At 40.5% G+C, this 26,050-nt stretch overlaps 4 protein-coding genes across 4 annotated transcripts; 2 read left to right on the forward strand and 2 right to left on the reverse strand.

The window, feature by feature from the left end:
• Positions 1-1,090: 1,090 nt before the first annotated feature.
• On the forward strand, positions 1,091-7,105 carry grpel1 (GrpE-like 1, mitochondrial). The gene is made up of 4 exons (XM_034164288.1): positions 1,091-1,233; positions 4,561-4,708; positions 5,076-5,157; positions 6,377-7,105. Exons 1-4 carry the CDS (start codon positions 1,091-1,093, stop codon positions 6,721-6,723), a joined length of 720 nt encoding a protein of 239 aa, XP_034020179.1. The 3' UTR covers positions 6,724-7,105.
• An 892-nt stretch (positions 7,106-7,997) lies between these two features.
• tada2b (transcriptional adaptor 2B) lies at positions 7,998-14,087 on the reverse strand. The gene is made up of 2 exons (XM_034164287.1): positions 13,756-14,087; positions 7,998-12,291 (listed from the first exon to the last, which is right to left on the reverse strand). Exons 1-2 carry the CDS (start codon positions 14,023-14,025, stop codon positions 11,077-11,079), a joined length of 1,485 nt encoding a protein of 494 aa, XP_034020178.1. The 5' UTR covers positions 14,026-14,087; the 3' UTR covers positions 7,998-11,076.
• A 128-nt stretch (positions 14,088-14,215) lies between these two features.
• On the forward strand, positions 14,216-17,624 carry ccdc96 (coiled-coil domain containing 96). The gene is made up of 3 exons (XM_034164289.1): positions 14,216-14,726; positions 15,654-16,001; positions 16,280-17,624. Exons 1-3 carry the CDS (start codon positions 14,244-14,246, stop codon positions 16,682-16,684), a joined length of 1,236 nt encoding a protein of 411 aa, XP_034020180.1. The 5' UTR covers positions 14,216-14,243; the 3' UTR covers positions 16,685-17,624.
• Positions 17,625-18,788: 1,164 nt separating this feature from the next.
• LOC117504640 (lecithin retinol acyltransferase-like) lies at positions 18,789-25,732 on the reverse strand. The gene is made up of 3 exons (XM_034164140.1): positions 25,574-25,732; positions 24,302-24,908; positions 18,789-21,196 (listed from the first exon to the last, which is right to left on the reverse strand). The coding sequence occupies exons 2-3, from the start codon at positions 24,827-24,829 to the stop codon at positions 21,044-21,046; spliced, it is 681 nt and encodes a 226-aa protein (XP_034020031.1). The 5' UTR covers positions 24,830-24,908; positions 25,574-25,732; the 3' UTR covers positions 18,789-21,043.
• Positions 25,733-26,050: the final 318 nt, after the last annotated feature.

The following is a 26,050-nucleotide window of genomic DNA, read 5'->3' on the forward strand; positions in this document are numbered from 1 at the left end:
TTACAATATTAAATATGCATCCAATGAAACAAGCAGTGATTCATTGTTTTTGTTGTAACCAAAACTGCGTTTTCCACTTAGTAGCAAATTATAGGTCATTGAGATTTTTGCCTTTTGTTTATTCTCAAAGCCCTGAGGTTGATGAGTAAGATGTCCAGGCTAAACGCTGTTTTAACCCAAAAATATCAAAGGATGGCAAGTTCCAAATCCTTCTGAGCTACTTCATGGTCTGATCCATGTTATGTGATTGGGTTTACCAGTGGGGTAAATTCCATGGCGTGGGCATTCTAACCTCCTTAATGGTCTTTTTCTGGTTTTGAAAGACTGAGATTGGGGTTGGCCTGTGAGTGTTCGGAGTGTTTGTAAAGAAAGTTCAGCCCTCGAATCCCCAAGAGACCAGAGGTAACAAAAGAATTGGATACCTGCCAACATTTGAACTTACCAATGTGGGACATTGAGCACCAAGGGCACAAAACGTAACTAGAGGGGTCTGGGGGCATGCCTGGACCAACACAAATGGGCATCCTGCACACACCCATGAGGGACACGGTGGTAAAACCGAAAATGTCCCGCCCAATGCGGGACAGTTGGCAGCACTGAAATTGGCAAAAATAGACAAAGATTGTTCGACTGAGACTTTGGGTTGGCCTGATACACGATCACCCTTGAGTCCCCAGAGATGGGGTGTGCCAAATGATCAAGGTATTGATGCAACTCTGATGACATCTTCCTAGTCTTTGTAGTAGTGCTTTGTGGCAGCTTAACTAAAGTTAGTAAGAATTACGAGGCACAACCATGATGCAATAGCATGATTTTTAAATAGCCATTAAAAACACTTGTTTACCCCTAAAAGCTCCAAAACTCCCTTTTATTAATCAAATTGTAACACATGAATACATTTTAGTAATGATTTCTCCACGAAATCAAACACGTGCCCTTGTTCAACGTGGGTCACGTCACATGTAGTTTTTTACCTTCAGCTCAACCAAACTACAGCATGACGTCACGCTGTTCTCTACCTCTGATTGGCGCGTTGACAGACGCCCTCTGCAGACTGACAGGGGATTGGTTCAGCTGGCGGGTCGTCGGGATGATGTTCGTATGTTTCCATAACGTGTGTCAGAGGTGTGTGTGTCCTCCGGCTGAGGAAGATTTTCGCAGAAAAATGGCGAGTTGGTGCGTCCGGGCGGTGAGACAGAGCTGCTCCATTGTAGCGTCGCCTGCGTTATTAAGGTAAAGCGTCAGCTGCGTTATTAAGGTAAAGCGTCAGCTGCGTTATTTAAAAACGAGCTGTTTGTGTTAAAGTTCGCTCCGACGTTGCTGCTAGCATGTAGCATCTAGCATTCCTAATGCTGAACTTCATCTTTGACCTTCTTGTGAAAAATTCACAGACATATACAGTGTGTGTTTTGGGCTAATTTAGGCGGTTAAAGAGCGTTTTGTCAAAGGCCTGTCTTTGGTACAAACAGATGATGACTTAACATGACATCTTGACTGGTTGCTAGTTAAGCTAATGCTAACTGTGATGTTGAATTCCGTACAGAATCCTTCTAAAAACGTAGTTAAATACTCCTCAGTATCAAATGATTTCCCTTATGCTGTTAAAATTTTTTTAAACCTCATCTAGTTGGCCTTCAAATACATTGTGGGTAATCTCTCTTAAATTATTAACGGCTCTGTAATTTTCAAAGAAGGGTTTAGACTCAGATTTGTAGCTGTAAAACCCAATGAGATGTCTAGAGAGTCCCATGGTTTTCAGACTGCCAGTTTAAAACATAATCTGGTTCGGATCTGTTTCACTGATTGTCCACCTTATGTATAGTAAGTGATGAGATGTGATCTGTGCGTTTGTGTAGCAATCCTCACTCAGCTGTGATCCGCATTGGTTGCCACAGTAATGACACAGCGTCTACCAGGGTGTTGTTGGGTCACTGATGTCAATGATACAAAGAAAGGCTTTAAGAGTTCATCAAAGGAACTATCAAACAACTGGAAATCTTGTATCTGTCATTGAAAGGACTGAAATGCTGTACATATTCACTTGTAGTGTTAGAAATTGTAGAAACTGAAATTGGGTGCCCTTTTGGGTAATTAGCTAATTATGCTTCTCAGTGATTCTGAATTCAGGAAACATGCAGAAATCCTTCTGACTGGCCCAGATACTGAACAACATTTCATTATTCAGGGCTGTGAAAACCCGGCGAATCCGAGGAATTCTGCAGCTTCCATCATGGGGTGGTGGAGGTGTTAGTGTTTTACTCTGTAATCGTGATCGTCACTGAGTTTTTAAAATGCCTATCGCGAAGGGTTATCTTTTTTTGTATGACATCGTGTAAGTTTTATAAATCCCTGGACACTGATCTGTATAACGGATACAAATCAGTATCCGCGGAAGTCCACAGAGAAAAATACCTCACTCGAAACATTTCTGTTACGACAGTGACATAGTATGTGGACATTGGATATGTTTAGAGCCATCATCTTTTTAAAAGAAGAATTTTGTGGCATGTCTGTGTCGCGGAGTGACGTCGGACAGAAGGAAGATAATGCAAAAGACGGTTTGAAAAAGTTTAAGGACTCAAAAATCCATGGAATGGCTCTGGTTTGAATTAAATTCATCAACACTTCCGAAAGATTAAAAAAATGGGGGGAAAAGCGAACTACATCTTATGCCTTCAGGAAACATGGTATGACTTTTTCTCTCCCTGGAAAATAAACGTGGTGTTCAAATAGGATTTCAGACAAGCTTATGTGACTTTTTTTTATTATTATTATTAATCTAGACTTTCTTTCATGGGAAAAAAGACACTGTGGCTTTGAATGGATTTACAGGAATTTACACAAGAATATGTGACTTTTTACTATGTTATTTTACTGATATTTTACCATCATTTTCAAAATATTTTACAAGCTTTAGCTGTGATTTTTAAAAATGCTTTAATAGCTTTTTAGTCTTCATGACTTTCATGTAGTTTAATTGCTCTGTTAATGCATAATTTGGTTTACAATTAAATTCACAGCCCTGCTGGTATGAGGCGTACTTTTTTGTTGAAGCCATTTTGCATAATTACAAACTCTTTAGGAATTTTACATGTTATTTGAACACCACCTGAATTTGATACTTATACGTATTTGTTCGAAGTTCTAATTGTTGTGGTGTCCTTTTCAATAATGGTGATAATTGGCTTAATTCTGATTACATAATTGGCTAATTATCCAAAAGGGCACCCGATTTCAGTTACTAGTATTTCTAGCTACACTACAGGTAAATTTAGATAACATTACATTTCTTTTGATGGTAGCTACAAGATTTCCTGGTTTGACTGGTTCCTTTGATGTTCTGGTTCCTTTGATGTTCATACCTAATTAACATAAATTAGCATACTTTGGGCCCTTTCACTTCTGTTGTTCTTTATTTTTAATATGCTATTCCTGGGGTATATTAGAGGAGAATCCTATATAAAACATTTTTTTGCAATTAGTCAAGTCTCAATATGACTGGACTAAAGTGGTCGTCTTGCCTTTGTTTCTTGTAGCTAGTGTGAACAAGGGGTGCTGGGGATCCCAGCCATATTTGACAGCATTGTCAATAGTGCTGTCATTCTGCCCTCTGCTGGACAAACTATGTAATGTCACCTTTTCCAACAGCCAATGTGTGTTTATTTTGTTCGCTTTCCATTTTTGTTTCTTGTAGCTAATGTGAACAAGAGATAGGGGTGCTAGGGATCCCAGTCATATTTGACAACATTTCCAAAGTCAAGGTTTTTATTCTGCATTGTTTATTTAGGAAAATAAGTTTTCATTTTGCCAAAAAAAAAAAAAAAAAAAAAATACCAATGGCAAAATGTTGGTGAAAGGATCATATAGGCTTATATCAGCTGAAATGAAACATGAACTTAGAAATTAACATGACTGTCTTCCCGATGACACACACTAAGCATGTATGTACCAGTTCTGAGCTTGTAGTTTGGACTATTGCACATTTGTAAAAAATTGTCATGTCTTATTCTGAATTTACTGCACAATCTGCAGGATTAATACGTGACAAATGAGTATAAGTGAATTTAGCATTGCTTTTGAAGTGCTTCAGCCAAACACTCTGCATTTAAGCTTCGCAGGGTGCAACAGCTTCTTTCACAATCAAACACAACACACAAAAACGACGCCACTTTTCTGACATTTCCCAAACATGCACAGCTGCTGAGCAGCAGGAAGTTGTCAACTCAGGCTCTTCTCTTAGTTCACATTGCGGATCTTGTGATGTGGCTGTTGCACGTGCACATTCCAGTGATGATGCTCAAACAGTAATCTCGTCTATACTGCACATTAGTGACGGCTGACTTGAAACACTGTTCCGGAGTGTTTCGCAACTTTTGCAAGCTGAGTTTTGAGGTGTTCGTCTTCTGCATCAAGTGGAACGGCATTACATCATCATCTGTGCTGAAAGTTACTGCTTGATTTGTGCCCTCTGGAATAGAAATAGAAATGTAGTAAAGCACGAGGAACGCACTCATATCTGTATGTGTACTTGTTTATTTGGTTTATCTGTGTTGCTTCCAGAGCGTCTCCTCGGTTGTTATGTACGGTCGCCCAGCAGAAAAATGGCCAGAGGTCAGAGGAGGAGGCTGAAAAGCCTGAGCAAGTGACGGCAAAGAAAGTCCCAGCGGAGGAGAAGAACCCTCTGGAAGATGACCTCAAGGAAATGACTGTAAGTGTGATGACATGGAAATTACTAATTTAGCTACATAGTTGTTGCTGTGTTCCAGTATGAATGTTGCAGTGCTCTTCATTGGGAAAATGAAAAGGAAGATGTTGTGAACATGATTAAGATTTATAAAAACCCTTGTTTGGTGCTACTTCTGTGCCGGTACAACCACAATAAGCAAAGTTATGAAAGAAAGTTGAATTAGAGGATGTTGTGAAATCATCAACCCAGCAGTATTTGTTTTGCACCTTCAGGCAAGCGTTTTCAAAGTGCAGTTAGTTGTAGTTTCACTGATAGAAGACATTTGACAGCAGTGTGTGGCAGTGAGACTTGATCAGATAGAATTGAGTTTTCAAACTCTGTTTTCCAGGAAAAGTATAAGCGTGCCTTGGCGGACACACAAAACCTCAGGACACGGACTGAGAAGATGATAGAAGATGCTAAATTATATGGTAAAACTGCCTTCCTTTTCAGTCCTGTCAGTGTTCTACTTGTGCTCAATTGTTTGACAGTTTTTACGCAACTTTACTCAAATGTACTTGGTTTCTGTATTTGAATCTGTCCAAAGGATGTTGTTTTCATTGACATCTTTTCCATAAAGGTCACCGTGTTTTCCAGACATTATGTTGCGCTGGAGTGTAAGTTACATTTATTGTTAAAACATTTAAGTCACAAGAATTCAAGAAAAAAACTTTGGAACAATCTGGAAAAAGACTCTTCAGTCTCACTCTTGTCTAAAGAAGGTAGTCTGAATGTCTTTTAATGTTGTTTCTTGTGTTTTCCATAATATGGAAAATGCATGTAACACGGTGATAAACATGCTTAGAATGCTGCCCCATTGTATGATGGGGAACTAAAGCGTCGTTCCGACTGAGCGGTCCGGGTCAGTACGGAACACTATTTTGTGCATTTCCACATTCTTAAAGGCCCTCTAATTGGGTTTCTGTTTTGCATTTTGCAGTATTCTAACATCTGCATGCATGACTGCTCGTTGGGTTACCGGCCAATACGCTGCTAACCGTATGCGTCCGTCGTAGTTGTCCGTTTATTGCGATATCTCAAAAACTGTCTTTTTCTTTTTTTTTTTTTTTTTTTTCCCTAATTTGGAAAGGACATTGTTGCCATCTAAAAATCATCTTCGTAATTTGTTCATTTTGAAATGGCAGCCATGTTTATGCGGAAAATAGACATTTTGAGCACTTAATGGTAATTTTCTCAAAAATTGTCTAATTTGTTTCTGATTTGCCAAGGGTATAATATGGGTTATTGACATATTTCATGTAAAACAAAAAAAAAAAGGTCAGGTTTGTTTGTTTGATATTGGCGGCCATTTTTATGCTGAAAAGCCAATTTGGGTATTTGTACCCAATTTTCTCAAAAACTGTCCAGTAACTTTTCTTTTAATTTAACAAGGGCACAATATTGGTTATTGACATTGTTTGCCTTCCAAAATTATTGCGTGGGTTCATTTGTTTGGAAATGGCGACCATTTTGCCTTGAGCTTTAATTGACTTGGTAACCTACAACCCTTGGCACGCTAGTTTGTATTTGTAGTTTATTAGTTACTGGCTATTTGTTCGTGATGTCTAACTGCAGACAACCACGTTGGCACAGCAGTGTTCATAGCAACTACAGCATGTCAGATGATGATCTAATCTCTGAACTGACCAGGGATTCAAGGCTTCTGCAAGGACCTGCTGGAGGTGGCTGACGTCTTGGAGAAGGCCACACAGAGCGTGCCCAAGGAGGAGGTGACAAGTCAGAACCCTCACCTGAAGAGCCTGTATGATGGGCTGGTGATGACTGAGGTCCAGATCCAGAAGGTGTTTACCAAGCACGGCCTGGTCCGTCTCAACCCTGAAGGACAGAAGTTCGACCCCTACGAGCACGAGGCCCTCTTCCACGCCCCTGTGGAGGGCAAGGAGCCTGGCACTGTTGCCACAGTAACAAAAGTGGGCTACAAACTTCACGGTCGCACTCTCAGGCCAGCATTGGTAGGCGTGGCCAAAGCCCCCTAGAGATGAGGTGTAACTGTGGAAAAGTGGGATTTGTGTTGTTGCCTGACTGATGGACAACCTCAGGTACAGTAGACTGGTTCAGGCATCCAGTCCTCCCATTACACCAGTCCAGTAGTGCCCCGCAACAGAATAACAACCGAACTGAAGTTTCCAAAGTGTTTGTTTTTTTGTTTTTTTTTTTTTTGCTACATAAGTGCTGGTGATAGTAAATATTCAATTGGTCAGTTCCCCTCTGATTATAGATTGAGCAGTGAAACTTTGGTATCATTCCAGATTTGTAAAAGTTTAAAAATCCTGAACGTAACTCCCACGTTGTCTGTTCATGATTTGTGAATTTTAAAAATGTAAAGAAAGGAAGTTAAAATAAAACATCTTAACTTCTGGCTGCCGGTTTGACTCCTCATACTGTTGCCGGTGTATCAAACTTAAGAGAAAGGAGACGAGTGAGGGAAGCCACCAAGACAACTCTAAAGAAGTTAATGTTCGGTGACGGAGAAACGGCACAGTGCAACTTTTGTCTGTTGCATCATCAGTTAAATTTCAGCTAGCTTGGCAGAAGGCGCAGCGGGAAATATGACCCCTGGTTTCATTTTTCTTTTAAGAAAATCCTGTTCCACTCAACCTCACACCTGTGACTGATGGTCCAACAGTCATGTTTGCAGTGTGTGTAGTTAACTTAATCCTGTGTGCTGGTGGCTTCCCTCATCAGTCTGCTTGCAGTTTTTGAAAACTACCACACAGGGAGGTTTACTGTAGTGCATCATACTGTTTGAATTTCTTAATTAGTGAGGATAATGAAGTCCAAGACCTATTAGTGACTTGGAAATGTTCTTGCCTATGAAAATAATCTATCTGAAAAAGTGACGTGTACTTAAAATAGTTTGTCCAATTTGAATTTGGAGGTGCTATGTATAAAAAAAAAAGGCCAAAATTCCTCAGTGGTTAGTGATTTTTGTTAAACTTCCTAAACATTCACGCTACAATTTTAATTAATGTACAGAGGCAAAACTACAAAATTATTACTAGGTTTCCCAAGATTTGTCTCCCCCCTTATGGTTGCGTTTGTTGGTCAAAATTTAGCAACAGAGGGTAAAAGCTAAAGTATAGTTTTACACCTTTATTAGAACCATCAGTTTATCATGCAGCAAATAACAGGACAGCCAAATAAAAAAAACAAAAAAAAAAATCGGTTTGTGACCAAACACTCGAGGGCATACCATCATTACACCCAGAGCTTCCGAAAAATACATAGCTTCCCTTCAAACACTTGTATTTTATTATTATTATTACAAGCGCTATAAAAGTCTCTGATAGAAAATACTGTACATTTCACAGGTAGGTAATATACAGTCTCTCCAAATGCTCTTTTATGTACACAAGTAAACAAAACCCCACACAACCATAGAAAATATATTGCCACATTTTCATTTTGAGACAATTCACCACAAACCATTTCAGAACTATTTGTGTACACATGCAAAATAAAAATTGCAATAAGATCATTCAAACTGTGGTTTTTGAACAAAGAAACCCCATCAAACAGCTTCAACTGGCATTTATTGATGTTTGAGAAAAAAAAAACACTGAACCTCAATCAGACAAAAAACATCATTCCAGGCAATTTGAGGAGGAGAACAAACTTTACAATCAGTTCTGTGGTCGCTGTTTGGTGTTTGTAGGCCAGTTTTTTACAACTTTTCAAGATTGTTCTGGACTTTGGCGTTTAAACAGACTTCCAGCTTGCATAAAGAGGCAGTGAACTGAACTGATGGACATCCCCTCACATAATGGGATGAACTGACCATCAGGCTACATTATTTAAAAAAGATGGTCAGTCATTATCAATGAAGTTGTGACGTCCAATTAAAATGTAGATAAATTTCAGCACGTAACAAAAAATTAACATTCTCTTGGAATGTTTTGGTAGTTTTTTTTCCTTAAATTAGTTTTGCATTTAAGTTTTAAGACCCTTGCTATCTAATCCACACCATGTACCATTAAAAAAAATCCAGATCGAAACAGAACAATTTCAACAAGAGCAAAAGTTTCATCTTATTTTGAATATATATATTTTTAAAGCTCCAAAGAATCACAAGTTTTCTGCACACTTACATCCATGTAAGTGTGCAGAAAACATCTAAAACCTCCTGAAGTAATGGTGAGACAAGTTTGACTAACAAATTGACAACTCGTATGCTATAAAACTTGCAAAGCCAAAATTTGAGAGATTGTCATATTCTACAGCGCATTATTTACTTTTATAATCAGTCTTCCGCTCTTGCCAGTTCAGTAACTTTATTTGCTTTTAAATACTTTGGCTACTTTTAAGCTCTGCTTGCAAAAAAAGAAGAAAAAAAAAAAAGGAAACATGTCAGTGATGGTATTAATGTATTTGTCATCATGAATTAAGTAAAACTTAAAAAAAAAAAAAAAACTTACATTTTATAATGGGACAGGGCTGCATGCCAGCCTCTTCTGACCAGATTACATTCCAAAACACTTTAATTCCTTAATTGGTAGCTCGTAACAGCGTCAACTTTTGTGCTTGATGCCAGAACAGCAGCAGAGAACAACAACAAAAAAAAAAAAACATAAGTAGTTAATTACATATCTAACAAATACACAAACTAGTCAAAACAGCCAGGTGTGCACAGAAATGGGAAAATGCTTTAAAATGTTGAACTGTAAAAGAAAAGGGAAAGTGGCAGGAAAGGAGGCGGGTTTATCAGTGTGTGTTTTATTGGTCAGTGCTCGGATTTTAGCTTGTTTGGGTCCATTTAAAGCTGCGTCAAACTAGCGTGGCACAAGGTGCTTTGTTTTCCCCTTATTTTTGAAGTCGTGATCCAGTTTCTTCAAACTATCATGAAAAAAAATGGGCAGAGAAATGAAAGTTTAAAGTCATAAGACTAAGAACTGTGTGGCTAACATCAACTGTTAACGTAAAAATAAAAACGTACGTAGCTATAGATGCACCTGTAACCGCAGGTGATACCATTGGAACATTTAGCTAAAATATAAACGGAGCCAAGTCTTTAATACATCTTTGCCACTTGGATTACAAGTATTTCTTCATATTACTAATCAACCTGTAACTAAAGATAAATATTGATACTACAAGAACTAAAGACTTTAGGTTGGCACACATTTTCTGCAAGTATTACAAAGGAACTGCGAACCCTTTAATCCCTTGTACTTAGAACTTCAGCAGACTACCCACAATTCTCACTCAGCAACTCAATATACCTCCATCTAAATGAAATAATAGCACCATAATATGGTGGGGCATGTGGCGATGAAATGAAGTAATGGCTACGTCAATAAAATAATGAACTACTTAGAATAAACAGATTTGCCATTGAAATCTAATGTGGGCATCCAAGTTCCATATACAAAGGATTATAGCATTAAGGTTGATCAGGTGATCCAAAATACCTGTACATTAAAACACTACGGCAAAAAAAGAAAAACCCTCTATGTTCCTTTATTGCACATATTCCATTTTTAAACAGTACATCCAAGTCAGTAACGTAGTTTTAACATTTAAATTGTTTTGTTTTAGTCTGTCAGCTTTTCAGTGAGTCAAAAGTTTACATTCACAAGCTTATTTTTAAAGGGCACAAAAGATTCCAAAAAAAAAAAAAAAAACCCTCCAAAAATTGTTGAAATTACCTATAAAATCTTCTGAATACCTATTTGGCATAACTGGAAGATAACTCCTCAGTGGTGTGAAGTCTTTATGGTCCAGCCTTCTTACATTGTACAATTGCTGGTGGTACCACAAACCTTTTCTAGATGGCTACTGAAGCAGAACATAGCTTGTTGAGATCTTCATTTTGCTCCAGAAGCCTCTGCTTAAGTCTTGTGTTTTTCCTCTGCTTGTTTCCTTACGGACAGCCAAAGGTGCCCAACCCAGTTAGCCCATAATGCCAAATAGTCACTCAGAAGCTTATAAAAGTAATTTCTTTCATTTCATGCTGTTCAAAGAGTCTGTCAACTTGGTGTTTGTAGTCCTTCAACCAACTGAAAACTTGACAGTGATGAAAAAACTGAAATATCTTGTAGCTATTTTTAAAAAATGTAATGTGTGCTATAAGGGAAATTTGGGTTTTAAAGTTTTTAGAGAAGGTGCATTGAATGTGTACTTACTTGAACACAAAAGTTATAGAAAGGAACAAAATACCACAAACCCACAGTGTTGATTTTGAATGCAAAAGTCAAAAAAATATAGGCCTATTTATGTTCTATTTGCAGTATGAAAATAAAATGTTCCAAATACCCTTGGTTGTTCGAATGTACGTTTTCAGTCATTTCGTACTGCTGAAAACCAGCTTGACTAAATCTGCCTCTGGAGCCTTAAGAGGCATCACGGGATATCCACCCACTTTCTGTGAGGAAGGTGAGAATGCGCTTCTTGTGCACCTTGTCCAAATAGCTAGGTAGTCTGCTCTTGGCTGGAATGCCTTGCCTTTTCTGGAGGTGGTCTTTGATGATGATGGTCTTGACAGTGAGGTAGCGTGCTGGGCTGAGGTTGAGGGAGTTGCACAACACCTTCTCCCTGTCTGACAGCAGCTCAAAGCCCATCAGATTTTCAATGGCAGCAAACTCACCATCTTTACCTTCTTCTTTAATCCCACTTCCGACCCCCAATCCTCCAGCAGCACCTCCTCCTCCACTGCCAACTCCGCCCCCCAGCCCGAGCCCAGATCCAAGCACACCACCTCCTGCACTGCCCCGTTTTGAGGCGACCATGCTCCTGTTCTCCTTCCTTTTTTCTCGCTTGTGACGTGCCGCTTCGTACTCGGCAGACTCTTCGAGGCGTGTTATTCCATTGCGGCGGTATCTCTGCAACTCCCGTACTTTGGCCCTCAGCACACGCTCTTTATGCATGTTCTCGAAAAACTCTTCAAACTCCCGGTGAACCATAAACTGGCAGAGCCCTCGCAACTTAATCCGCTGCTCTTTCTCTTCCTTACTTATCTTTCTTTTGGGTGTACTTGGAACAGAACCTGAACCTGCTGTTGTTGTGGAACCTGAACCAATTGTGCTGCCGCCAGTTCCCGCCCCACCCACAGTACCAACAGTGCCAATAACCCCTAGTGACCCTGGTTTCTCCTTCTCCTTGTCTTTTTTGTCTCGGCCCAAGAACCCGGGCACCAGATTGTAGTCTCGAGCGATGTTTTTACGTCGCTGTCGTTCACGGAGTTTCCGGACATACATGTCCACATGAGCACGTTTCAACTCTATTTCCACGTCTTCGTCATCGTAGTTCACCGACAGCCCGCTAATGAGTTTCTCTGCGTCTTGGTCATATTCAATCTCGTAATCATCGCGAAGCGGCATGTAGCCTAGCTGCTGCTGCTCAGCCAGGCTGATGTCCAGTGGAGGGAGTGGAGTGGTGAGGCTCGGTGAGAGTGGACCCCCGCTTGGGCATGTATGGTCAGTCACCCGGTTGGGAATGCTGTCAGGGATGCAGGCCTTACCCAAGTTTCCATGGATGTACATGGTGACATAGTGTTCCATCACCTCCTGAGGTGTTCGAGATGCACCAACATGTGCAGCCATGTCCTCCTTAAAGATGACACATAGGGCAAGATGTTACTACAATACAGTGCAAAAGAATCAAACCCTGGTCGAGGGGAAAAAGTGAATTATGGTTAAAAAAAAGTTTAATCTTTTATAGTGGTTTGTCTTTTCTGATTTTTACAAATTTGTGTGTTGACATTCACAAGCAGCTCTGTGTCGGCCTGATTTTGTCTTATCTCAGAAGCTAAGCACAGTGGGTCCTGGTTAGTACTTAGATGGGGGATGTTTTCAGAAGACCACCGACTATGTATGTTTCTCCAAGTAAACATGGAGTTGAGTCAGGAAAGGCATCCGGTGCAAACCTGGTGCCAAATCATAGTTTTGTTTTGTTATCTGTCAATTTGTCTCCAAGATGTGTATTTGTATACATTTGTTATTTGAGGACATGTGATCACTGCAGAACTGATGACGAGCCACAGCTTGTGATTAATTATGAGTTTGGGACATGATTACCACCTGGGCTTTTATGATCCTGAGTTGCACAACAACTGATACATGGAAGACTACTTTCATTATTATTATTATTATTAAAACAATAGATTTTCTTGCATTGAGGATGTGAGTTTTGTGTGTGATTGCTTTGGAATGTACACTATAACAGTTCAGAACACGAAAATGCTCCACCATGCAACATGGGGTGGTGTCCGTTCCTGAGCCCTATTCCGCTAGTGTGCAAGACTTCAGGAAGTATGTGAAGCAGCTGTCCAGTGTAGTTAAAATTTCCACACTGTAATCTTTGGATTAAAAGATTAAGACTCTCTAATCCCAATCCAATCCACTTATTTATTTATTTTATTTTTTTTAAACTGAGGTGTGGATAAACTCAATGCAGCAACTTTACATGAAAACATACACACAAAGACTGGACAATACACTTTATTAAACGCTCCACAAAGTTGTGTTCCATTTTTACTGCCTTGTTCTACCCCATACTGCTGTTACTGGATTTATTCTACTTATTTTTATGCTGCCAAGTCCAACTTTACTTCGAAGTACATTTTTCAAAGTGCGATGATGTTGAAGTAATTTTCAAGATTGCTGGGCTGTTGAGATGCCAGCATGGAGCCTTTTTTTCCCGAAGCCTGGAACGCAGAGCACAAAATGGTGCAGGTTTTTCTACCTTTAGTGCCTCTAAAAGGTCAAACTGATGACCTACTGACAATCTGGACATTATAACTAAAATCTGTTGGAACTATGACAAATAACCTTATATGGAAATAAAGTACACATTCTAGCTGAATCCACACTGATTAAAAATCAATGTGTACAGTTTGGGAAAACTGGGTTTCAAATTAAATTGTAAGACTGCTTAACTAGTTTCTATCAAATATTATATATACTACAAAATACCGCTAATAATGTTAAACATTTTGCACAAACGCTCCTTTCGGGATATATCCCGATAATTTCAGTTTCATGAAACGATGATAAAAATTAAAAATAAAGTACCCAGTTTCCAAAGCCGTACTGTTCGATTGCATCGAGCAGCGATTGCTCTTCCCTGCTGGTCCATCCTCCCTCAGCTTCGGGACCCCACAGAGAAAAGCGTCCTCCGTCAACCTGCTGGTAGCCGTGCCACCTCCGGTGGTTCCCGATTTCCGCCCCGGCGGAGAAGCACTCCGGACACAGCTCGATGTCCGGGCAGTCGGTGCAGCGGAGCCGCAGGTTCGTAACGTCCGCCAGACAGTTCACGCAGTACTTCTTCCCCACGTCGGCCATGTTGGCTCGCGCGCTCCTCCTGCCTGTTGTCAGGAGGCAGAAATGCGCGCGTGCGCAGCGCGAGCTCCTGGCGTCCTTCCCTTCATATTAATGAGCGGGAAGGACGGAAGCTTGTGATTGGCTGCTGGTGCCGGTTGCTATAGTAACCGAAACAATTCGAAACTGTTTTTCTTTACGAGCAACTGAAGGAGAAAAGCAGGTGAAAGATTTACACCACGATGTCAGAAAAGTCAACCAACGATGCGGACAAATCTGATGCTAACGTAGCATCACATTATGATGAAGAAAACTCTGCTGTTGACAAAGTTTCCACCTCAGACCAAGAAGGTGGTGCAGTGTTCGAGGACACACAATCGAGACTGGATCCCGGCACCCCGCCGAGAAAAAGCATCAGTCGCGAAGACCAGCTGCAGGATGGAGCTGCTCCCCGTATAGACGACGACGAAGAAGAAGAATACACACAGCACCTCCAGCAGCTCGAGGAGGAGCGAAACTTGGCCCTCCAACGCAACGTCCAGATGCAGATGAGACTAGAAGAATTCTTCCGCAAGACAGACGTGTCTGAGCCGGAGCAGTTGCAGGACTACGAGGAGAGCCTAGGCATCCTGATGGACCTGAAGCAGCAATACGTCATAAAGTCGGAGGCAGCTCGGCGCCGGGATGAAGAGCTCGGGATCCAGGAGCAGGGGGAGCTGGACAAGGTGCAGTTACCCAATTTTTGTAATTTTGCGTCTGGGTGCTTTTGTGGCGGAGTCGAAATGAAACAATCGAGACAAGCTTGTAGTGTGGCTGTGTAACTGCTACCTGACTTAAAGTTTGCCGAATTGGTCCAATAATGGTTTTCGCACAGCTCAAAACCTAATCCAGTAACAAAAAGATTATCTTAGCAAAGTAGCTGTTAGCTAATAAGATGAACTGTGCCCTCTGATGGCGGGAGATGTGTCTGGTGTCAGATTGGTTTAGCACTGGTACCACAGTCTCTTGTACAAAGAGACTGGTAGCGTGTTTTTGAAAATGTGTCTGTGATTGGTCCATCTGATACGTCGGCCGCTATTGGCTATCACGCCACGCTCTGTGATTGGCTGTGGCGTAACCGCCGAAAATGTGAAAAACAAACTGAAAGACTTAAAGTGGGACAAACTTGTTGCAAAATGTCGCAAATGTTGGGAGTGGGAGTTTATCGCACCCCTGTCAAACCAAAATGGAAACCAGGTATTTGCTTTGTGTGTCTGGAATTCGCAAGGCAACCGAAAACATTTGGAGGTTTGAGGAGTGGAACCAACTTACCATCCTCCTTGCATTGCCACCATTTTGATTTTGAAACATTGTAAACAAAGGCTGCAGCCAGTCAGAGAGTGGCATGTCTCAGCCAATCAGCAAAATGTCAGAATCCTGACTAAAAGTCACGTGACCAAATAACCGATACCGACTCCTTTGCGTTGGCTGGAGGAGTGGAACCAACTTAAGATTGGTTTTGTTAGAAACTGTAGTCCAACTATTAGCAAGTGACATTCCAGGTTAGTTTGGTATTGGGGAATGTGGACGAACCCATCTGTGGTGCTGGTGAGGGATGACATTCCTCAAGTCCAGCCAATCCTTCAATCGATTTGCTTCATCTTGTTCCTCAGGCGGAAAACGAGTGGCAGGCATTCCTGACACGGAAGCGAAACGTCGGTCTGGCGCTGCTGAGGCGGTGTCTAGATAAACAAGCGGCTGAGGCCAAGTTGGAGCCAATCCTGGCAGCGGAGAGGCTTTGGCACGATGAGCTGGTGAAGGCACGGCTCACAAATATCAAGCTGGAGATGAAGCTTGCTAAACTGGAAAAGGAGCTGTGGATAACAGAAGAAAAGGCTCGAAACCCCGTACAGGTTGAGTTTGAGCTGCTGCAGGTGCAAAAGCAGAAGTTGAAGAAAACGCTTGAAAACCAAAATAAAGAAGCGGCAAAGCTGCTCAGGGAGACCTCCAGCAACTTGGAGGTGGGTTAGATCAGCCATAGGTATATGGTTAGGCCCATAAGTATTTGGACAGTGCACCATCTTTAATATGTTCTTGTAGTGTAGACTGCTACCTTTAATTCCTTTAATTCAAGGGGGTTAAATGAAAACATATTAACCATTTGGGAACTGCAGCTATGTTTTTTAAGCTGATAAGCTACAAGTGTGGAGATAGCTAAAACAACACAAAACAGTTAAAATAATTTGACAGGAAACACAATTTTCTGAAAAAATAAAAATTGCATTGTTCTTTTCTTCAGCTTCTGTCCAGCATAAAGGAGGAGCTGGACTGGAGTCAGAGGCAGCTTCAGATGAATCAAGAGCAACTGGCTGATGTGGAAGCAGTGTTCATCCAGAAGCGGGACACCTTGGCTAGAATCAAGGAGATTTGCAACAAACTGCACAAAGACATTCTCAAGCTGAAGGAGAGTCGAGGGCTAATGGGGAACCGAATCCTGCTTCAGGGCTTCGAGGAAGCTGTTGATGCTGCTGAACATCTGGAAGAAAGACTGGAAAATCTGAGATACTGTCTTGCAAAAATTAATCCCTGCTGTGATAATCAAAACCTCTGTAGGGAGAGCTCAATCCAGTGTGAAGATGAGACTTGTGTGGTAGGGTTTGCATTTTTTTTTTTTCTTCTTTCTCTCTTCATCTGTTTTTCTTGAACCTTTCAAAATTAATCCACTGCTTGGCGAATGTTACCTTCAGTAGGGCTGTGATGACCTGATACTGATCTCCTGGTTCAAATCCATCACCATTCTTGGCTGCTGGTGTAACATGTATCTGTTAACAGGCTTTAGCGGTCTCATGGGATCGCTTAGTGTAGTCCGCTTGCACACTTTGTAGTGAGTAGATCATCTGGTTCCATTAGACTACTAAATACCTCCTGAGTAGTCTAATACCCTATGGTTTTTTTGTGTACTGCTTCTTGGCTACGATATATAGTTGTAAGCTAGTTTATGTTTTCAGATGTAGGTAGAGTTTGCATTTAGACTTTGTGTTTCAAAGTGAATAAACAGTTCTTTCACTTTGTTATATTTCAGCACTAGAGGGCGCCAATCAATGTGGAATGTTTCTAAGACTGTGAACTTGAGAACCCTAAACTACAAGCAGTGGTCAGTGACTGAAGCCTTCAATATTTCTAAATCTTAAATAATCAAACTATTGCTGCATCAAATGTCACGGTGATGTTTACTAGCCCCACCACTCTCCTCAATCGCCTCCATGCATTTACTCGAAGTTTCCTTAATGGGTCATACAGCTGCTTGAGATCTTGGACCAACCGACATTGAAGTTTGGATGATTTGAAAGACGAGGAGGATGTAGCAGCAGGGGAGGCTTGCATTGAGTGATGAATGAAGTGACACAGCGCTTGAGCATAATGATCAACTGGGATACAAGGATACGGTCTGAGTGACGTAGGACCTTTGAGTCTTTGATTGATATGGACTTATACTTCATTGCAGGTAAGTTGAACCCAAGCATTTAATGTTTTTTGGTCAACTTAATTTCATTTGCTGCATTTCAGGCCTGCAATACATTTTTTTTATAAAGTGAGACAGGCAATTTGAAAATGATCGAAACAGGTGATTGGAATGATGATTTGGTATAAAAGCAGAATCCACGAACGCCTGAGTCTTTGAGGGCTGGGGTGAGGAGCGCCAGTTTGTCAAATGTGAGAGAAAATATTACATTTTCTAAAAAATGTTGCTCCTTCTAGAGTGCATAAATATGAGTAAAAACAAATTCAAGATATATAGCACTGCAGGTTGAAGGAGTTTGGTGATAATTTGAGGTTATGGTTCAAGTCTTACAGATGTCAATGATGTATATATATATATATGTATGTATGTATATTTTATTTAATTTTTTTTATTTTTTGAATGCCAGTGAACCGAGTAAAAAACAAAAGGCCACAGAAAACACTCTTACTGCATCTGTCTCATTAGAGGACTGAAATTATGGGCTCAAATCTCTGGTTTTTAGAAGACCAATAAACAAAGTGAAAAGATAAAAAAAAAACATTGTTGCTGTCAGTCTCTATGGCACAGGAGGTTAAGAGACTACTTTGAGGACTAAAAGTTGTGGGTTCAAATCTTGTTACTGTTTTTTGAATTTGAACAAGCAAAGGGAAAAGATAAAAGTCCCAAAAAAACATTCATATTGTGTCACTTTCTGTGGCATAGGAGGTTAAGAGACTGCATTGAAGACTGAAGGTTGTGGGTTCAAATCTTGGACATTTGATTTTCTTTTGACGTTCAATAAACAAGGTGGAAAAGATAAAAGCGCCAGGAGAAGTGTTCCAAATGCATCAGATGCTTGGTGGCGCATGGGGATAGTTGTGGTATTGGCAGGTCAGAAGTAGTGAAGTGTTGTCAGTGCAGGTTCAAGACCTGTGTGTCACTGGGCATCTTGTGTGGGCGGGGTCCCACCAGAGTTTCTGGAGTGTTCTAAAATGGGGGTTATGCTTTTTTTATATATATAATTATAAATATAATAAAAATGAAAAAAACTAATATTTTAAAAATTTAAATTAACCTCAAGAGATCGTTCAGATTTAAAAAGGTAAATCATGTACACAAAAAATAGGAAGTTTTTTTTATTTTTGAAAAACGTTGATTAGATCACAGGGGCGGTGTTTTGTCACCCTCTAGTGGCACAGATGGAGGCAAAGTTTTATTAAACTGTATGTGCCCCTAGGGGGCAGTGTTTCATCTGTACATATGAACCTCAAAAGGTTCTGATCAGGTTACAGAAAAGCACAGTAAAGCGTGTTTGTCTTAATTTAATTTAGAAGAAAATCAATAAATCCAAACGCTTTTCATGTAACAAACACACATTGTTCTTTATTACAGAAACAGTGACAAAGAAAAAAAACATTTATGAATATCAAATTCACTCGCATCATAAACATATGTACAAACATTTACAGAAAAATCTGACTGACAGACAACACTTTATCCAAAATACAGTTCAGTCTTTTATGACATCTACATGACAAGTTATCAACTGAAGAACCTGAACCTGTCAATCTGGCCTGCAACATTTTTTATGCGATCACAAAATGTTAACACTTTTCAGCATCATAAGAAAACATTTGGACCTCAGTGGAGAAATGGATCCTAACATCTCAGTGTTAATTTCTACACTAATGAATAATTTCTTCTATTTTGATTACTGTCAGTCAAAAATACCTACACGGTGGGCCACACTGATCCACCATTTTCTCCTTAGTCACATTCTGATGGCTGTCACCATTTTCAAAATAACATTTAAATTCAAATCTTGTCAAACAATCTGTGAATGATTTTTGCTTGAAACATGACGAAGCAAGGAGTCAAACTGACAGCCCGTGGGCTGGTTATAGCTCAAAGTCAGTTTATGGCCTTTCTACCGCAAACACAGAATCTCTGCAGACAGAATTTAGAAGTAATTCAACATGATGTTTCAGAATAAACAGAAAACAAGTGCACTTGTGATGCTAATTTTGCTAAAGCTATCACTGAATTAACCCTCTGGAGTCATTTGATGTGGAGATGTGTCAAAGTCACATGACCAAATTAAACAGTCATCCAATCAAATCCCCTCCCCTCAGTTTCCGTTTGAACGTGTGTTGAAAGCGCAGACTTCAAACTATATACTTGATTAAAGATAAATATTTTTTTCCAGGCTTTTTCCTGAATATTATAATGTGTAGTGCTTCATGGTGCACTTGGTCCAGCATGCGTGTGAATGGGGTTCTCTTCTTTCCTCCCTCTTCCTCCTCCTCTGGCTGGAGCAATTACAAGGAATAAAAAAAAAAAAGACTATTTGGTAGAAAATGCACAACCTAAACCAAACAAAAATCATCAATCCACATATTTGGTTATGGAGGTGCTGTGTTCAGCATGCGTGTGAACGTCTTCCTCATTTCTCTTCTCCTGCCAGGGTTGGGGGGGGGGGGGGAACGACTTCCCCTTTGTTATTGGTGGAAAACCACATGACGTAAACCAATCAAAAGCACCGACCCCATGTAGGTTGATCAACATCCCCACGTGGGGGTGTTGCTGAGGGAAATATATTTAAAAAATAAATAAAACCACCAAAGAAACTGAGGTGCCAATGCTACCTCCAGGTAGACAACAGGAGGAATGACAGTGTCATCGCAAGACCTCCGTGCCTTGTGCTAGAGAGAGATTGTTTTTGAGTGGCACAAATTGTGTGGCTTATCATTTTGGAAATAGTACAAAAAAAAAAGTGAAGCATTTCCTGCATTTTGATGTAAATAGCTGTATATAACTTTGTTGTTTGATACATTTGTACATATGTTTTTGAAATTTACAATTTATATTTGCATTCTGAGTTATTAAAATGGTTTGTTAAACATGCTTGTGGTTTTCACAGTTTAAAAAAAAACACTATTTGGATTTTATGTTTGTGTGAAATTAGGTTAATTGTGTTAATACATTATGTCAGAAAGAAAGAAACACACTAAAGTTATTAAAGTGAGGTTGTGCTGAAAAAAGGACCCAAACAAGGAAAAATAAAAAATATTTTTTTTTTAAAGGTTAATTATGAAGGTAAAACCAAAAGTAGTCAAAAACAGCCAATTATACCCTGGACTCCAGAGGGTTAAGAATCAGTTTTTCCACTAAATAGTCCACACATCTTGTTCTGTAGAACATTTGTTGTTCACTATGAACTTCAACCATTTGTGTTCTTCTTGAATCATTGTTTAATTGCAAGTCTTAATCCCTGCACCTCCAGACAAATGTCAGATCATCTGACCTCAGCAGCTCAGTGTCATTCCACGTGTTAAATGATTTTTGGACTCGTACAGTTTATTTTGATGAAATTTTTCAACACTATTCATAATTTGGGAAGATTAACACTTTCACAACCACATTTCAGTTAAAGAGTATTTCACAGAAATTCTGGCACTGAAATTGAGGAACCCTATAAAGTATTTAATGTGGATCAGTTACTTCAGGCACAATATGGATCCAGTGTATCAGTTTGGTGCGTCCATCCTTGTCAGTTTGCTTCTAGCTCGCCATCCAGAGGGTGAAGGGAATAAGGAGGGTCGGCAGGGCCGTGCTGAGCGATATTCCCAAACACGCCGTGGACACCAGTCCAAGGAATGCTGTCACAAAAGCAGTCCTTTGGTTCCGGATCAGTGACTTCAGCCACTCACAGAACTGAAAAGAGAAGAAATGTATTTAACACAGACGTTGGCCAGTCTTCACAAAAACTGTCGCACCCGCTACTGTTCTGGCGGTGAATTGCATTACGATACCCACCAACGCATTATCCACGACTGAGAACTTCAAAAAGTTCAAGACTGTGCTGAAGCAATTGGGTGGCCACAGAGCTACAGAGTAGTAAAATCATAAAACGGCCTTTAACCCAATCACCACCAGGAGACAATATTATTAAACCCATCGCTCCAGGAAGAACGCAGTGAAGCTCCTCCTGCTTAGGGGCCAAGTCAAACATATTTAAATAGCTGTCATGTCATTGTGATGTATGCGAGTTTGTTTCCTGTTGAATATTGTTGCACCACAAAGTATTGATCAACAATATTTAAGATTTTAAAAGAAGAAAATCTTTTGGGCAGTCAAACTCCACTGAGTTCATGTTTACTGGAAACAATCTGAATGTTTATTTGACTTTGGGGTGGGACCCCGTGGGGCTGGTGTCACCGCCTTAACGGTTCCCCCCCAAAGATCAATCCGCCCTGCCTTCACTGCGCATGCTTCAATAGCCGCGGTTCACAGATTATCAACTCATTTCTGCTTCAAACTGCACTCCAGTCATCTATCTCAGTGACAGATATCTGAATCTTTTGTACAATTATTTCCACATAAATTCAGCATTATTTCATCAAAAAAAGATGGATGAAGCGTCCAGAGCGCCGCGGCTACATGAGCTGCTAGCTCATGCATTCACTGCGCGTTTGTCATTTCAAAGGGTCACAGAGTTTTGCCTCGTTTCTGCTTAATACTGACTTCAGAATGATTTAAGAGGTTTTACCTTGTCATCTGATGGTTAATAATCCCATTAATCCATTTGATCGCTTTGGGTGAAGAGACTGTCTCAGATGTGCTGCTGTGGTCTGAAATGACGCATGCGCAGTGAAGGCAGGCGGACTGATTTTTAGTGGGGGACCGTTCAGTCTGCGACACTGGCTCCTGGGGCCCTGCGCTCCCTTGTTAGTTGTGAACCTGCAGCATCAAACTGAGCGGCTGCCAGACTGCAGGAGGCTCAGATATTTAGGTTAGCAATTACAGGAAGTGAAACTGGATCTGCACTGGGATAATCACAGCCAGACACCAGACCACCACCCCCCACCAACACCACCATTGATAAGCAAACGGCAGCATTTAAACTTAAAACTTCTGACTCCTTCAATGATCTGTGACGTTCAGACCAACCGCTTTAAACAAAACTTGAAAGTGAAATATTTGCCCTCCTTCCATTAGCAGCGCAACCTAACTCCGGAGCCACGTGTGCACGCTCGTTCTTCACTTATACTCCACTTTATTCTGATAAAAATAAATAAATAATATCAGATGACTAGTGACCTTTAACTGTTTATCTGATGAACAATAAGCATCTAAATGCTGGCTTTCTTTTAAAACTTAATGCAGCATTCTGTTCATGCTGCCTGCTAATGGTGCTAACTTAAATTGAACAAGAAAATATTACTTGATGGAAATACTGGAGTGTGCACACACACACTTATGAACTATTAGGTCAATTAACAGCACAACAAGCTATATTACAGATATTTTTCAGAAGATTCTCAGAAAGGAAGCATTCAGCTCATGCTAATGTTAGCATCAGCTTATGTCATAAGCTACTTTAAAATTTTTTTTTTTTTTTTTTTTTAAGGCACATGAATGATTCAATTCATTGCAAATCACAGCTTTCCAAGGTGCTCCCCTCACAAAGTTGCTAAAACTAAACTGTGGACTAAATAGGCTAAAACCACATTTCCCATAATGCATTTGCAGTTCAGTGAATTGCTCTCAAATAAATGAGACGTTTTACAGATTTCCACCAAATGCAATGTAAAACAAACAAACAAAAAAAAATTTAAAATAGAAAATAACGTAACACTATTTGGAAATAGCACAAGTTTGATAGTTTTAGAACAATGACAACACTTAATGACAAAGTTGGGCTGTGCTATGACTAAAAAATAGGCTTGTTTTTTAAAAACTTAAATGACAATCTGGCAACCTTAATTATTTTACCTTTCGTTTGTTAAAATCACAAAGGGAGAATCACACAGATGCTGTGGTCTGAATGTGCAACATGATCAGATGTTTCAAATAAAAAGCAGATTTTGCTGTGTATGAGCGAGATGCTTCTAGAAAACTTATCTACAGCAAATTTACAGCGCCGATGGCTTCCTTATGAACATATATAACGTATATAAGAGGTGGTAATTGTTTTTATATTAGGTATTGTATGATGATGTACATAGCAACAGACGATAGAAAATTGGATACATTTCTAAAGTTTTATTGTATGTGGTTGTATAGAGGGATGATATTCATGTTTGTTGGATTCTGAATGATTAATAGAACAGGAGGAGGTTGGAATAAGAGTGAACATTTATTTTTTTGAATATGCAATTTGTAGTATTCGACTTATCTTGTATAATTGTCATTTTGTCACATACAATTTTTGTTTCATGTTGAAAATCAAGATATTTCATTCATTAGTTTGGTTTTATTGTGCATTTAAACCAAATTAGTGTGTGTGTGTATATATATATATATATATATATATATATATATATATATATATATATAAACTTCACAGATGTGGGCAGGCTGAAAATAGAAAAAGCCTTAATTAACTGACAGAATGAAGCTTTGTGCAGTTTAACAAGTCCTCAGAGCTTTTAAACCTCGTTAAATCCAGCCCAAAACTCTGCATCTGGAATAAATATTCACAAACCAAACTGCTCAGAAAATCAAAAAAAAAAAAAAAAAAAAAACTAAATTTAAGTGCATCTTTCATTTTGTGCCCCCCCCCCCCCCAAAAAAAAAAACTTACATTATTGATTAATCTGCCAATTGTTTACAGAATATACTTTTTTAAACTGTTGCACAGTGCAACAGCTATAAATTAAATCCAGACGTTTAATCTTATAACTTAATGACATTTTGGGAATCACCTGGACAGGAAACAGCTCTTCTATTAACTCTGGCCCTTAAAAACGGGATGAACCCGCTTCATTCACGTCAGAGCGGAGACCAGCTGGTTATTTGTCCGGGTTGGGCTCTCACCTGGTCGGTCTGCAGGCTGCGCGCGCTGCCGTAGCGGCAGAAAGTGACGTAATGCTCGCAGTTGTTCCACAGCAGACTGTACGGCACCGCGCCGAGCAGCCGCTCCGCGCGCCGCGCCACCTCCTCTGCCGGCAGCGGCCGCCGCCGCACGCTCCGGTCCAGGGCGTTCAGCAGGATCCCGGCTCCGTACGCGAAGTCCTCCACGGAGTCCACGCGGACGCTGGCGCGCTTGCACAGCACGCCGAACAGGAGGCGCGTGTTGGTCACCATCTGCTGGACGCGCCGCGCGTCGGCGGTGAGCGCCGGCAGGATGTCCGGGATCAGGTGCGCCACGCGGCCGTCACCCAGGTAGATGCCGAAGTGCGTGAAGAGGGTACGCGGCACCTCCAGCAGGTCTCCGCGCTGGAACGGAGGCGCGGCGGGAGGAGGAGGAAGCGCGTCCCCGCGCGGAGGAGGCAGCAGGCTGGAGAGGCGCACGTGCGCCAAGAGAAAGAGCTTCTCCAGGAGGAAGATGAGCGAGTCCAGCATGGTGTCCGAACCCAGTCTGTCCTCCTCTGCTCCTCACTGAGGAGTTTTACTCCTCTGGTAGGGGGAGGAAGCGTGACGTCTGGTGATGGGATGAAGGAGAAGGAAGGGGGGAGGGAGAAAGTCTAACTGAAGTCAATTTAGTTTTCTTAAAGTTTTATAAACCTCCAAATGAAAAAGTAGAAACGGAATCAGGAATAAGGTGCAAGTTCAATCGACTACCAAGTGATGCGATTTTTTTTTAAATTTTTTTTCTGTAATTAAAATAATTCTTGAGGTACTAAAATGTAGACAAACCTAATTCTCAGTCACACTAACTATTTTTGGACAGTCTCAGTCCACGCTGGCATCAATGGACTGCAAAAATATTGAAACAGAAAACACCATAAGACCCAGAACAGAACCTTGCAGGACTCCGCACGGTGTCTGACACCAATTGTTCATGTAACAGTGTGTAAACATGTAACCATCACAAATATTCAACACAGAACATCTCCAACAAGCAACAGATGTGCTCAAGACAATAAACACTCAAAACCCAAGATGAGAACTTGCAAGTTTTGAAAACCCTGCGTTCACCTCAACTTAAGTACAAACTTACTCTTCCACTCATTTCCAGTTTTGCTGTCCAAGCCCAATATTACCAGAGCAGTGAAAAATAAGCAACACTTACACAGTCCGAGTTTTATTCTGTCATAAAGAGGACAGAGACGTGTGCACGTACCAACTCCAATCCGAGCTACTCACAGTTTCCACCACAGACGCTGAAGCATCATAGGAAATCTGCAGCAAGGCTTGAGCAGTCAAATGGAACAGGGCTGAGGTCACAGTGGTTTCCTCTCCCCGCAACGTGCACGCTCACACACAGAGGCAGGTACTGTGCGCCAGCAGCTTGTCCGTCATCATCATCATTCGTAGGCTGCAGAGCGCCAAGTGTGCAGCTCCAAACGCTCCAGACAGCTGGGAAAACAAATATTTAACCTCAGAAATATGAATACATTACTATACATACAAAGGCTCTATCAACCAAAGGGTCACCTGATCATAACCCACCTACCAGGGGTGGATTCAGAAACATTTGGTGGGGGTGTCTGATTTATTGCAACTGGGCAATACACTCATTCATGGAATGACAGTGAAATATTGCCAGCAAGATATATATATATATATATATATATATATATATATATATATATATATATTGCATTACACATACACACACAC

The sequence above is a fragment of the Thalassophryne amazonica genome, chromosome 23, assembly GCF_902500255.1.
Source record: "Thalassophryne amazonica chromosome 23, fThaAma1.1, whole genome shotgun sequence".
In the NCBI taxonomy this organism is placed as follows: domain Eukaryota; kingdom Metazoa; phylum Chordata; class Actinopteri; order Batrachoidiformes; family Batrachoididae; genus Thalassophryne; species Thalassophryne amazonica.

Coding starts and splice junctions, on each gene's coding strand:
- grpel1 (XM_034164288.1), top strand. CDS start 1,091: ATGATGTTCGTATGTTTCCATAACGTGTGTCAGAGGTGTGTGTGTCCT. Junction 1,234..4,560: donor GCGTCGCCTGCGTTATTAAG/GTAAAGCGTCAG, acceptor TGTTGCTTCCAG/AGCGTCTCCTCGGTTGTTAT. Junction 4,709..5,075: donor ATGACCTCAAGGAAATGACT/GTAAGTGTGATG, acceptor TCTGTTTTCCAG/GAAAAGTATAAGCGTGCCTT.
- tada2b (XM_034164287.1), bottom strand. CDS start 14,025: ATGGCCGACGTGGGGAAGAAGTACTGCGTGAACTGTCTGGCGGACGTT. Junction 12,292..13,755: donor AGTACGGCTTTGGAAACTGG/GTACTTTATTTT, acceptor GTCATCTTTAAG/GAGGACATGGCTGCACATGT.
- ccdc96 (XM_034164289.1), top strand. CDS start 14,244: ATGTCAGAAAAGTCAACCAACGATGCGGACAAATCTGATGCTAACGTA. Junction 14,727..15,653: donor AGCAGGGGGAGCTGGACAAG/GTGCAGTTACCC, acceptor CTTGTTCCTCAG/GCGGAAAACGAGTGGCAGGC. Junction 16,002..16,279: donor AGACCTCCAGCAACTTGGAG/GTGGGTTAGATC, acceptor TCTTTTCTTCAG/CTTCTGTCCAGCATAAAGGA.
- LOC117504640 (XM_034164140.1), bottom strand. CDS start 24,829: ATGCTGGACTCGCTCATCTTCCTCCTGGAGAAGCTCTTTCTCTTGGCG. Junction 21,197..24,301: donor GCAGCCTGCAGACCGACCAG/GTGAGAGCCCAA, acceptor TTCTCTTTTCAG/TTCTGTGAGTGGCTGAAGTC.